Below are 12,967 nucleotides of genomic sequence, written 5' to 3' on the forward strand. Positions count from 1 at the left end.
ATGTCTGCAGAAGCTTTTGTGGCATACAATTTTCCCAATCCTTTCGAAAACAAAACACAACCAACACAATTTCTTTAACTACTTGTTTCCTTTCATGAGCTGGTTGTACATTTGGAAGATTCAAAAGCCGATAAATTATGTTTTATCAGTACCATATGAGACTACTTCAATGATTTTCTCAATTTGGCTAAAAAGTCCTTTTTATATCCTTTTTTTGAAGCTCCTCACAAACTGTCACATTTCATTACGCGACATTGCGCTCGGGTCCGATGTTCGAGTTTAAAAGCAACAGTAACATAATACCTTGCTTAACGTGAATTGAAGAGTATGCGACACGTGTTGTCACAGTAATCCCGTAATCGAAATCCCCACGCTTATCTGCCTGTCACCATGACTGTCTGTGACGTATATGGTTGGGCTTTCCGATCGATCGCTCCATATGGAGCAGCTCGTTCGAATAATGAATATCGGAGCACATTCGATATCAATCAACATTGCACTATGATTTCGTTACACGAAACCCCATAAAACTTTAATGACGGATTGAACCAGCAAACAGCGGGGCTTGTGAAGGGTTTTCTAACGATGGTCAACTAATGACGATTTTTTCCACAATGCGTGATTTCAAATTGACCATGCGATCCCCTTGATAGCCGTACAATTAAATTATATGGTTCACTGCACTGATGTGTAATTGATTAAATTCAGCACGGTTGAAGTTGAAGCTGGATAGGTTAGTTTGTCGAATACTTTTTGGTTTCAATATCGTTAGTCGTTTCGTCTTTCAGGCGAAATTACCAAACGCAATTTACCTTAAAACAGAACTCATGACTCCATATCTTATTTTAGGAAAAAACGTCTACTACTGTGACACTCGGAAATCGCACTAACCTGTTGCTCCTTAAAATGCCGCAACGACCGGAAACACCGTTCTTACAGCCAACGAACCGACAGTTTCGTGCTCTGCGTGGCAAATGGTTTGAATTTCCCGTTCGTCTCCTCCGTCATACGCTACTGGGGCCGTTTTCGTTTCAATTTTCCCTTCTACGGGGGCTCCCCGCACCCCACGTGCATGTGTTTGTGTACCTACATTTTCGTACGTGTGCGTCACTGAAGTTGACATGCTAAAAAGGGGGCCAATCTGTTGCTGGTTTTTACCCATTGCCATCCCTTAACCCACGCGTGCCTTCAACGCTAGCCGGAGTTTTCCATCGACATTTCAATCTACTGCTACTGTTATGCCTTACTATCGGCGTGTACAGTTTTCCATCGCTTCCCGTTTCCTGGCATTCACAGTTACTAATTTAGTAGCTGTTGCTAGGGGTTAGTTTTTACAAAGTAATTTTCCCTGGTTTTTAAGGTCAACAATTTCATTTATTATTTTTCTTTCCGTTAAGTGAACGAGTAAAATTAAACATACACTTTCTTTTGCTTAAGGAATAATATTCCTAATACTTACTGTAACTTGTTTTTAAATGAAACTAAAATTTCTCATTTTTTTCTCAGTCCTTTTTTTAAAACTTATGCAAGAGTGTATTCAGTTTGCTCCTTTTGCAGCTTTATTCGGTAACATAACGTTTGAAACACACTACTCAATCCAAGTGCTCAACATGGCCCCACTCTAAAATGCATCCTGTGTTTTGTGCTGTTTTTATCCTTGTCCTTTTCGTTTACCATGTTATATGTGGTCTCCAGCGTCCCGATAATACTGTTTTTATTTATCTCGACACCCTTGTAATCCCTTCTTCCAACAGGTTTTTTATCCAATTGCATCAACTACTGCTTCTATCACTACTACTACTACTACTTTTACTAATGCTACTATTTCTACCACTGCTATTGCTAAAATAAAGCACCCAGCCCGCAAAGATCGGAATAAAATCGTTCCGGCTAAAGCGACTACATGTTGGGACTTTGCAGCAAAAGGCGCCTTATCTCTAAACCCAACGACCAACTATTGCCAAACACATTTCGTAAAATGGTTTTATTTTTCCTTGCTGTAAGCATGCTTTGTGCCCACCTCATGTACACTGTAAGTCTATCGAACGTTTGGTCTGCTAGTGCTTTAAACGATAAACTTTGCCTGAACAGTTGCAATCTTTTTTGTATGATGAATCGAATGCTCTTACGCCATTTGTTGTCTATTGATTTTTCTTTATGCTATGGCAGCTATATTGTTTTCAATGAGTACATTAAGTGATTTATCATTCAAGGTTTTATTGAAACCGCAAAGAAAGCAGTGAAAATTAACAGGTAAAAAGTTGTTTATACTTTAATTTATTTTGAAACTAACAATCATTTCTATATGTTCTATCAGAAAACATATTTTTGGAGATATATCTTCGCACAACGAAAAACAGTGACGACGTACAGGTCACATTTATGAGCCAGGTGTTGTCTCAAAGTGCCAAAAGGGTGTAGCCACCTGAGAAGAAACCCTTCACCATGCTGAAACGATCAAGTTTCGACAGTGGATGTTCGCTTTTGGTCTGAAAATGATGAATATTTGATGATTACTGACGCTTGCGTTGGATGAGTTCCAACACTTGTTAATCCTTTTCAACCCTTTTCTAGTCTCACAAGGGCCAAACAGCGTACTTTAAACAGTAAAATGTTCCACAGCTTGTGACATCAATTCCACGACCCTCGTTCCACTTGTCCCCGACCGGCTGCTGCTGTTGTTGCTGCAACCCCGGCACCGTTGCCGATGCTGGCGAGGTTAGGCCGTCTCCCAGTCCCACGTGGGTTGCGTCCAGATGTAGCCGGTGTTCGTCATGGAGCAGTAGGCGTTGTAGTACCGTCCCGGTGACCTGAAGCGACATAAATTAAAACCATCCGAGCCGCATTCCGGGTGGGGGGTAGCAGGGAAAGGAGGAGTGAAAAATGAGCACCACATAACACCATCATGCACTGCAGTGCGTTTAAAGTTGGCAAAGTCTGGCACTTCTTTGATGTACTCGTTTATGATGTTTCATGGTGAGCTTTTTAATCGTTTTTTTATTTGTATTATGAGCAGACTGCAACGTTCCAACCAACCTACCTGCAGTACGACCACTGAGGACACCGGCATCGGAACAGCTGTTGGAATTCCTCCTTGCATACCTCGTTCCACCAGCAGGTACGCTGCAAACGAGAGAGAGAGAAAGAGAACGGTTTGGAAGTGATCGGAGCCAAAGGATTCGTCTTTGGCATAGGAAAACATCCCCCCCCCCCCGCCCCCCGGGGGGGAAGGAAAGGGGAGCGAACATCTTCGGATGAAAAAGCGGATGCCACCGGTGGGCAATAAATTTTCCGGATAGTTAAGCTCGCCGGGTCGAAAGTTTTGCCCGAAGTTGCGCCAACGGGGCGAAATACTGGCACAAGTGTCGGCAAACTTTGCCGCGGAAACGATTCCCCCGCCCTCCCGTTAAAGTTAGAGTAAGCGGAAAATGGGCTGCTGCGATGATGGTGGGTAAACAGTTGGCCTAACCGGAGCGTCGACCGAATTCGTGTCAGGTTAATTAAGTCAAATAAAAGATTCATTCAGTTGCCGCACGGTTGTTCACACGGTTTGCGCACACGGGAAAATCGGGGAAATGAGCAGCTGGGCAGGGTGGGAGGGGGAGGGGACGTTACGAAACGTGACACCGTGGTTGGCCACGCGTGCGTTGTGGTCTGCGTCCGGAAAGGATGACAAGCCTGGAACGTCTCAAGGAAAGTTCAACCGAACGCTGTCATAACTTTGAGAAAAATTCCTACATTCTCCCCCCAGACTTGGTTGTTCACTTTCGATGAAAGGCAGATGGTATTTGATGTGAAAGAAGATACAGTTAAGGAGATAAAAATAGGTTTGTTGAAATAAGTGGGGAAAATATATTTAGACAAAATAAACTTGCTTACCTGAGGAGACAAATATTCTGCTTTGAAATTCAACAAGAGCATAAAATGTATTAGCAAGTAAACTGTCATGTACTTTAACCTAAATTTGCTTATTTGAGTGAAAGAATATGTGCTTTTCATTAGTTACTAAGATATGATATGAACTATGAGTTAAAATCTTAAAATGATAAAATTCGGTTGCACCAACAATAAAACCCGAAAAATTGCATTGCTACGTAGAAGCAGCTAATTTCAACGATTGAAGAACAAATAATAAATAATTTTGACAAATTGAAAAACATACTGCAGCTTTCATTTATGATACATCATTAAGTGATTATTTTTTGTGATCGGTCATTAAGTGATTTTTTTTTTGTAATCGGTTCAAGCGAAGCTAACAAGTAAAGCGCCAGAAGGAGGTATGATCGAAAAACTTACTGTCGATTAACCTCAATTAACATGGAGAGACGAAATAAAAACTTATAAAAGTAGTCTAACCGGATATGCTAGAACCATCAAACTCCCGAACTTCTTCAAGAACTCTCACTGCAACGAACACTGCACCATTTGAAGTACCCAGAACGCGATCAAAAACACACAAAAAATGAAAGTTGGCCAAAGTTTTACATCGTTGCACTCGAGGTGCGCATAAAAACTGTAGTCACTTGAACAAACTTACAACAACGCTTGGCTGGGATATTTGTCGGTGTCCGCTTCAGTCGGCTGTTTGTTTTCCACCCGTTTCCACCGTATCTCCCAACGCCAGTGGCTCTTTTCGGTAACTTCTTTCATAATCAAATTCCGTTCCTATCTCATCCCGTGAAGCCTGTGAGGTGTGTTTGCGACTACGATCGCAATCAAACTAATTTATCATCGTAATTAATGGTCCATGCCCCGAGGAAAGGAGATTCCTGAGGTGGCAACGATTTGTGTGTGACCTCTAGGAGTTAGGCGTGAAGTGCTCGAGGACTTCCTTCAGACATTACTTTTCCCATATTTTTACCCTCCCTTGTGGATGTGTAAATAATTTGATGGATTGAGACAAAATTTTCCTCTTAACATCCATTAATCTCCGCAGTTTTTGTACAGATTTTACACCGACCACCCACAGGCGGATAAAGTTGGTGCCCGGGCGCTTTTTGGGAGCGGTTGCAGAAATTTTATTTATTTTATTTCATTCTCGCTTCCAGCGCAAAAGACGTTAGACGGGTATGGTCAGCGTTAGTCAGCTTTCACCGTGGTTGAGCCGTGGAGCCAAATTGGAAACCCAATATCGCGGCCAACAGGGTCGGCGGACCCGGAAAAACCGGGGCGGGTGGGTTTTCATTACACTCGGGAGCCGAGATTCCGCCAGCGGCCGTTGCTGCGATCAACGAGATTATTATCATTACTATTATTATTATTATTATTATTATTATCGTCCTCTAAGTCGGCCCATCTTCTGCCCTCGATAGAAAACCACTCGAGCACGGCCAAGCGTGACGAAGGATACAGGCGAATAATTGGGTATTTTATGGCTCTTCGTCAGCGCAGAGTCGATCCTTATCTCGTGCCGTTCCGTCTACGGGCCACGCTACAAGTGTTTGCCACCGATTTGTTGAGTGTTGTAAGCAACGAAAATGTAAGCGATCGTGGAGAGCAGTTTGCGTAAGAAAAAAACACCACCCTGGGAACGAATGCTTCATTTTCTCTGGAACCAACATCAAATATCATCAACTGGAAGCTTTAATCGAGTGGAATCGGAACGCAGTTTTATATAGCATTAAATTTTATAAAGCCAGAGAGAGTTTCACACAGTGTTCATGGAGCAAATATGTAGTGACAATCTTCCCAACGGTAGAGTATACATTTTCAAGTTCTTGACGTCGTTACAATTTTTCCCAACACGAACCGGAAGTTCTAGCGAGCTTTTCCTTCGATCGCAGGTGTTTGATAACCCTCGCAGAAAACCTGCGCCAACCAAATCATCGCTTCCGTGATGCCTGCCAGCCGGAAACGGAGCGAACGAAAAATCGCGTTGCGACCCCGCAAAACCCATTAGAGACTCAATTAATGAAAGGAAAATTTGGTTTTTCCTTCCCATCCGTCCCCCCGCTGCTGGGCTGGAATTTCAATCGCTTTCGTAGGCTACCTTTTCCCGCCGCATCCGCATATCTCTGAGCAAGCTCGGGCAGAGGAAAAGCATCCCCCTTCCGAAAAACTGGATGAAAGCGAAAGGGATCCAGTGAAACGACCGGAACGTGCCCGGAAAAGGCGCACCCGGTAGAAAACGAGAAGGAGAAGAAAAACAAATGGGAAAGATCAGGAAGCGAAATGAAATTATTTCACGTTCACATTTGCTTGGGTGCCTGGGACGCACGGAAAAGGGTGGAAAGGCAATACAACCGCATAGGGGGGAAGCTGTCGAAGAAGGGTGGAGAGTGGAAGGAATGTCGGTGGGATGGGGGATTTTGTGGCGAAATTTAATAACCTTCAAAATCACGAAAAGGCAATTTCAAGTTCGGATTAAAAAACTTTCCCTAAACAGTTCCAAAATGAAGATTTGTTTGCCAAGTGCGTTATGATTTGTGAGGTTTAATGGAAATTGATGGAAAACTATTAAATTTCATAAATTTGTTTGATATCGGTAGATTGGATGGAAACTATACAAAATTTTCAGTGACCCATTAGCAAGTCTAAACTAAGTTTACCAGCAAAACAACTCTAGCCGAATGTTTTTCTTGGGGGCTTATCTAATAAATAAAAATAAACATGACATTTGCTTTTAAGAGATGGTTTTTAAGTCAAAAAGATACTGCTTGAAATAACAAAAAACATGCCTTAAGCAAACTACTCCCGATTCTTTCATTCGCTAGACAGAAAAGATGAAAGCGAAGGTACTGAGCAAGCATCAAACAAGTTTGGTTTGGTGGCAGGAAAGCGAGGTATCGTTTACCTCGAGGATATCTAACCGTCGACCAAATCGGAAACACCATAGGGTTGCCGTATGTAACAAAAAAAAAATAGGAAGAAGATGCTTGGATGTTCACCGGATCGGTTTCGGTGAATTGCTTTCAATCTGCCTGTTGTGTACGGCTTGCTTTTCCGGAGGAGTTGCTGCGCTGTGTGTTTGGAAACATTCCATCCAACCGTCGCCTCTTGAATATCTCAGCTGGAAGGAAATTCTAGCAGGCTATAAAGGTGGTTAGGGCCCGAATGGCGCCGTACAGAACTGTTGCACAGTGTCCCAGCCCCAGTGCTTTGCCAGCGGAAAAGGACGACGAGGACACACGAGCATAAGCACCATGGCCCGGTAGGATTACGTTAATGCTCGAACGGCACCGAAGCGGAATGGCAGAATATTAACTCGAGCACTCGGGGGAGAAAAAAAAAGATCGGAAAAACAGCGTAATAAAACTATGCTCACCTCGGTCAGGTATCCTCGGACGCTCTGGTCGGAGTAGCTGCGCTTCACGATTCGGCCCGACGCCGGCCGAAGGATGGATATTGCGCCAAACACCGCAAAGGCAACCCACACCTGGTCACAAATAGAAAGGAGAGTATCAAACAGTGGAACGAGAAAAGTGTGCACGGGTAAGAAATTTATTGTGCAATCTCCACACGCATGAGCGCGAAAAACTGAAGGCGATAGAAAGGAACTGGAGCGCATGAGGGAAATGCAAAGGGGTCCCGTGTCAGGTAAAAGTAATGAAAGGTAATAGGAGCGACGCGATCCAGGACCTGACAGCGATAAAGGGCGATGAAAAAGGTAAAATAAAGAAAATTCCGCACGAGGTAAGAAATTCTGGCAAGCAAATAAGAAAATGCTCCACTAAAACGCAAACAGGAATGAAAGGATCGCCGGTGAAAATGGGTTCACTTGATTCAGGACGAGGCCTGGTGGAGCTGGGCAGAGGGGGTTTGATTAAGGGTGTATTTTCTTTTCTTGTTTTTGATAAATGAAAACAGTACTTGAACAGGCCGATCGGCATCCTTAAAAGCACGTGAACAAAGATAAAAAGGGACAAGAAAGTGATGGACAGAGAGAACGCGTCGTTGTTGAAAAGCAGGAGGAAGAAAAGCTATACAAACTAAAGAAAAGCACGCGAGATGGAGGAAGGAAAACCTGCAACAATGACAGCATTCACGTCCACGTTTCTGTCATGTTTATGGACCCCTTGCTTCCAGGTTTGGGAGCATCGAGTTGGAAAAGCCTGCCATTGGAAAAGGGCAAAAGAAAAGCTTAGTGCAGGCTTCGAAAAGGGTTGAAGTTTTTTCTTTCCCGTTCATTCGTTCCCCAGTAGACTTCGCCGAAAAGCATAACAATGATATCCGGGGTGCTCGAGTATGGATACAGTGAGTTTGGAATTTCACTCCCATCTCTTTTATGTTTTTGTAGTTAGAAACCCAAACATTTGTTTTGTATTTTGTATTCTTTTATATTTCGCTTCCGTATACTTAGGCCTGTGTTTAGTTGAACTAATTTAAATTGTTTATGACTTGTAAGCTACTATTGAAAAACATAAACTTTCAATTTAAAAGAGCTTCAATTGACTTATTCGTCCTATGTTCTTTTACCATACACAAACCTATTTGATCTTCACATCAGTTACTAAAACTGTGGTAGAAAAATCGGCACACACTGTAGAAGACCCGCTTCGGCATCGATAAAATGGACACCCGCTTGTGGCTGGCTGCTGATCGATAGCGGCGTACTTGAGTATACACTCCGCTGCATCCGGCATTATTTTCCCCCTCCGCTGCGTCCTCTGCTCGCCTTTTCCAGACATTATGAAATAAACCTTCGCACCGTTCCGGGGAAGCGGAAGGGAAAAAAGGGTTCGCACATCCCAAGCTTCGTTGGGCTTTCGGTTTCCTCATCTGCTTCGGTGCCGACGACATTAAGTGCGTCATAATTCTATGGCGAGGAATTTAAAATGGCTGCCTCAAGATGTCTTTCAAAGGATCTCTCGACTTGAGGACCGGTTTTATGGGTGGGAAGCTTTCCGAAAGTTCAAAGGAAAATGGTTAAAAATAAAGAAAAAGCATACTAACGTGGAAGTACATTTTTCCCGACAGTGGATGGTGACAATTAAAAAAAGTGAAAGGATTATCGAAAGCAAAAAAGCAATTGATTAATTATGTTTCTTACAATACAAGGAGCAACCTTACCTTGTTAATTTTAGTCCGCCGATTTGCTATCGATCTACTTGATGTCATTTTGCTGGTTTTTGTCGTTTCCTTCAGCGGTCGGTTCACTGAATCCCGTCTCATCTGTAGTTGCACCGTGCTTTCTAGTTCCCCTCTCACCGAAGTTCCACCCTAATAACAGTATTTCGCTTCGTCAACAACAAATTGCCGCCAAAATGCCGCCCGGCCGCACACGAGTGAGTCTCTGACGCAGCGCTACAATTGTTACCCAATTGTGTCCGCCAATTGGCGACGCCAATTGCTTGTCAACTCCGAACCGGCCTGGGATCGTTTGGGTCGTTCTCGGAAGAAATGGACGAGGCAGTCACAATGAAATTTCTAACAGTGTCTTTAGGAAAATAGTATAATACCTCGAGAATTCCCCGCCAAACCAAGAGATGAACCGAGGCGAATCAATCCAATCCAATCACTGTCAACCGTTGGCACAAATTTGCAACCGCTGCTTGGTTGTTTTTCACTTCATTTTTTTCCCCCGTTCCTCCTCACAACACTCTCACTAATCCAAACGCCATTGACAGCGCTAGACGCGTAAATAAAAAGGGGACGTAGATTGAACCGATGGCGAGGGATGAAAACAAACAAACAGAACCGCGACGCAGCTTTCCAACTTGTTGATAACGATGACAGCGGCAAACGCGTAGCAGAACCCGAGAATGATCCTAGTGATAAATTGATATGTGTCGGCCCGTTTTTCTTTTTTGTATTGTGGTTTCCTTTTCGCAGACTTATCGTTCGCCGAATACTATTGCAGCGCCATTCACTCTTGTTCTACTTTTTCTTTCAATTGGCTACACTGTGTTTGTGCTTGTGCGTAGATTCGTTTATACGTTCATTCACATTTATCAACAGTATCAATTAACAACTTCACTTCGTTGCAAGATAATTATCACAAAACAAAAAAGGGATTTGTTGCTCTCAACAACTAAACACTTCACTTCATCGTCATCCCTTTTTTTAATCGATGAAAACTCGATGAAATTCCCGCACGCAATCCCGCACGGATGTCGCAGACTGGCAGATGGTGAAGGGACTGCGTTGGGGCACGTCGTCGGGGACAAGAATGGCGGCGTTAATCTGGTGTAAATAGATAAACGTCAAAACACCGTGCCGTACGGTGGAAGGAAGATCGTCAACTGAACCGAGACGACTGCCGTCGGTTGAATGCCGCCGGTCGCCTTTTGCCGGAACGCAAAATGTTCTCCAGTCGTGATGGTGGATGGCCCCGGGCGAATGAGATAGCAAGCTGCATTGAAACCGGCGAGGCTGAGCGAGTGCACTAATGTTCCGAGGCAGAATGTTGTTTCGATTGTTTACTGCTTTTTCTTTTGTCTTTTTGCTAACACAGGCCCCTGGTTGGTTCGAAATCGAAAGCTCAGGAGCAGCTGTGTGCTTTCCATGTCTTGGAAAGCTTTCGGCGAAGATACACGATGGAGACGCCTGGTGGCGCATAGAAAATATACCGTCGAAAGTGTTTGTAAAAGCATTCGTCGCAATTTAGTGATGTTGAATTATTTCTACAAGCTCTCTTTTAAGGTGAAATTGGTTGAATCACCCAAAATCATTTCATCATACATTCGAATCTTAACGTCTTTCTTAGATTTAACGATGCCAATAAAATCTGCAAATGCCACTTTACTTTGTATAAAATAGCTTCCCCTCACCATGAAAAACAGAGATCAAGAAGTATCGAATCGAGATAATTGTTATCTTTTTCTATTTCGTAGCTGCAGAGTTACTGGGCGTCTCCATAAAAAAAGAATTGACAGTTTTACTAGTCGTTCACTTTCCCATTTACTATTGTTTCCTATAATTTCAACGTATTATTTTTAGTTTCCCTGCGGCAATTTCAAGGGACCGAGTTGCATCGCTTTAATTTAGTTTAATCCGTAACCTGGGTAACTACTACAAGACGATTCACAATCACTCTGTTAAAGCACTTCCTGACAAATGATAAAATTAATACTTAAAAGCTTAAATTGCAGACAAAATTAATGTATCTATCGATAAAAATTTGCCCAACCAAGCATTTAGAAAAATATACTGTGACCCGGATAATTAGTTTTTGTAACGCTCACTATTGGTTTTATCATTAATGCATATCCCACCTTTACCTTTTCACCTTTTTTCTAAGTCCTTCATACAAAAAAGAGTTCAGTCTGCATCAGTTTTTGAGTAGTTTAAAAGTATATCCTTTGCCACTCTCCACAAAAGTTAATAATATAATGAAACACAACCATACAGGGTCCCTTTATTAGATAAATCACACAGTAAATGTGAAACAACTATAAACATAGTTTTATCCAATGATTTTGCTGCAAGGTGCCCAAATTTGTCTCTCTTGTATTTTTTTATTTTCAATTGTTTATAACACTAGGAAAATGTCAGCTTAATTGCTGCTTATAGCTAAAGTTTGTTCAAATCATTCTAATCATGTTTTAAAATATTTTGTTTGCTTTTAATTTAACGTTTGATTTTATCATAGAAACATAGTTTTCAAAAAACTATTTTTTATTTTTTTTTAAATATTCCCAGATCATAACTCAACACTCAAACAATTTTATCAACGTACACAAAAACTGAACCTTAGGTCGGGCGGAAGATGATCTAATTTGCCACCCAATCGATTGGGTGAACCGCCACCATTTAATCCCTCGTTGCGTTTCGCCAACAAAATCAACATTCATTTTTCGTCTACATTTCGGTCGGTCGAGAGCAACCTTCCCAATTTGCTTTTATCTTTATACTGGTTTCTTGTCTATCGCCTCTCTCTCCACTTCGCCAGGTCAAACGAAATGATCCCCTGGACAAGCTTGATGAATAGTCAAGCAACCCAAGTGCGCTTGGTTGATTTCAAAATTCAGGCAAACATACGCCAATCAAATAGTTAAATGCATCACGGTTGACTGTTGGCTTTGTTTACGCGACAAAACATATGCTCTGCGTCGGGAATACTAATGCGCCGGATCGATGCGGCGATGACCCGCAGTGGTGTGGATCGGTGAACAAGCAAAAGGCTGAATGATAAAAACGCCCTTGGGTGGGATAGTCACACCGTTTGTTATGGGCTGCAGCACTAACGTGCATTTGTCGGCTTTTCGTTTGGTGGTATTTCATGGCACGAATTATTGTCCATTAGAAACTCGTAAAAGTTTTAGGTTGGCACATTGCCTGTAACAATTTCATTCAAGCCCAAGCTCGCGCAAAAGTAGATCACATGTCTATGGAGTTGACATGCATTACCGCGTCTCCCACGAACACGCCCCGCCCACGCCATTCACCCCCATTTGCCCTAGATTTCACGCCATTACGTCACACTTCGGCCTTCCCGAAGGCTCTAGGGGGAGTAGTCTTCGACCACCCGCGAGAGACAAGCAGAGAGCAAGCTACGAGTGAGCCCTATTTCGTGGCGCACGAATATTGCACTTTCGTATGCTCCCGTTGCATTGCATCGGTGGTCAACGACCTCGTTCGTGGATCTTTCTCGGAAGCTTTCATTAACATTAACTTTAATTAAGGGATAATAAACCTATATTCTTGTAATAAAAGCCACCGGAGCATCCTACGGAAAAGGCAAACCTTCCTTCTGCTGCTCCCGGTTGGCGTAAGTCGGGTTTCCTTTTTTTACCCTTCAATGAAGAAGCGCTCAAGCCAACCTTGTCACAACGGTGGAACCGGAACAGAACACATCAACGTGAAAAAAAAGGAATGATATTTTAAATTAAAGGATTCCGAAAATAATACCACCCGATGGCGTGGATGGTGTTTTCCAGTGAAGCCCAGGAGCGAAAGAAAAACCGAAGAAAAATGTTCCGAAAGCGTTCTTTCTTCTTCAGTACTCTGTTACGCCGTCTATTTTTAGCTACACGCCCAGCGTCTTTCGCCTTGCTATCGTGTTTCAATTATTCTGTGGATTTTATCT

General features: G+C 42.8%; 1 protein-coding gene across 1 annotated transcript; it reads right to left on the minus strand.

Annotated features, from left to right (window-relative positions):
* Window positions 1-1,410: 1,410 nt before the first annotated feature.
* On the minus strand, window positions 1,411-9,516 carry LOC131263609 (uncharacterized). The gene is made up of 4 exons (XM_058265839.1): window positions 9,010-9,516; window positions 7,265-7,375; window positions 3,041-3,123; window positions 1,411-2,810 (listed from the first exon to the last, which is right to left on the minus strand). Exons 1-4 carry the CDS (start codon window positions 9,109-9,111, stop codon window positions 2,720-2,722), a joined length of 387 nt encoding a protein of 128 aa, XP_058121822.1. The 5' UTR covers window positions 9,112-9,516; the 3' UTR covers window positions 1,411-2,719.
* Between the last annotated feature and the right edge of the window lie 3,451 nt (window positions 9,517-12,967).

Source organism: Anopheles coustani, chromosome 2 (genome assembly GCF_943734705.1).
Source record: "Anopheles coustani chromosome 2, idAnoCousDA_361_x.2, whole genome shotgun sequence".
NCBI lineage: Eukaryota > Metazoa > Arthropoda > Insecta > Diptera > Culicidae > Anopheles > Anopheles coustani.

Bases quoted from the DNA above. Each gene is read 5' to 3' on its own strand.
- LOC131263609 (XM_058265839.1), bottom strand. From the start codon at position 9,111: ATGAGACGGGATTCAGTGAACCGACCGCTGAAGGAAACGACAAAAACC. The intron at 7,376-9,009 runs GTAAGGTTGCTC...ATTTGTGACCAG, and splicing joins GGCGGACTAAAATTAACAAG to GTGTGGGTTGCCTTTGCGGT. The intron at 2,811-3,040 runs GTAGGTTGGTTG...ATGTCGCTTCAG, and splicing joins CCTCAGTGGTCGTACTGCAG to GTCACCGGGACGGTACTACA.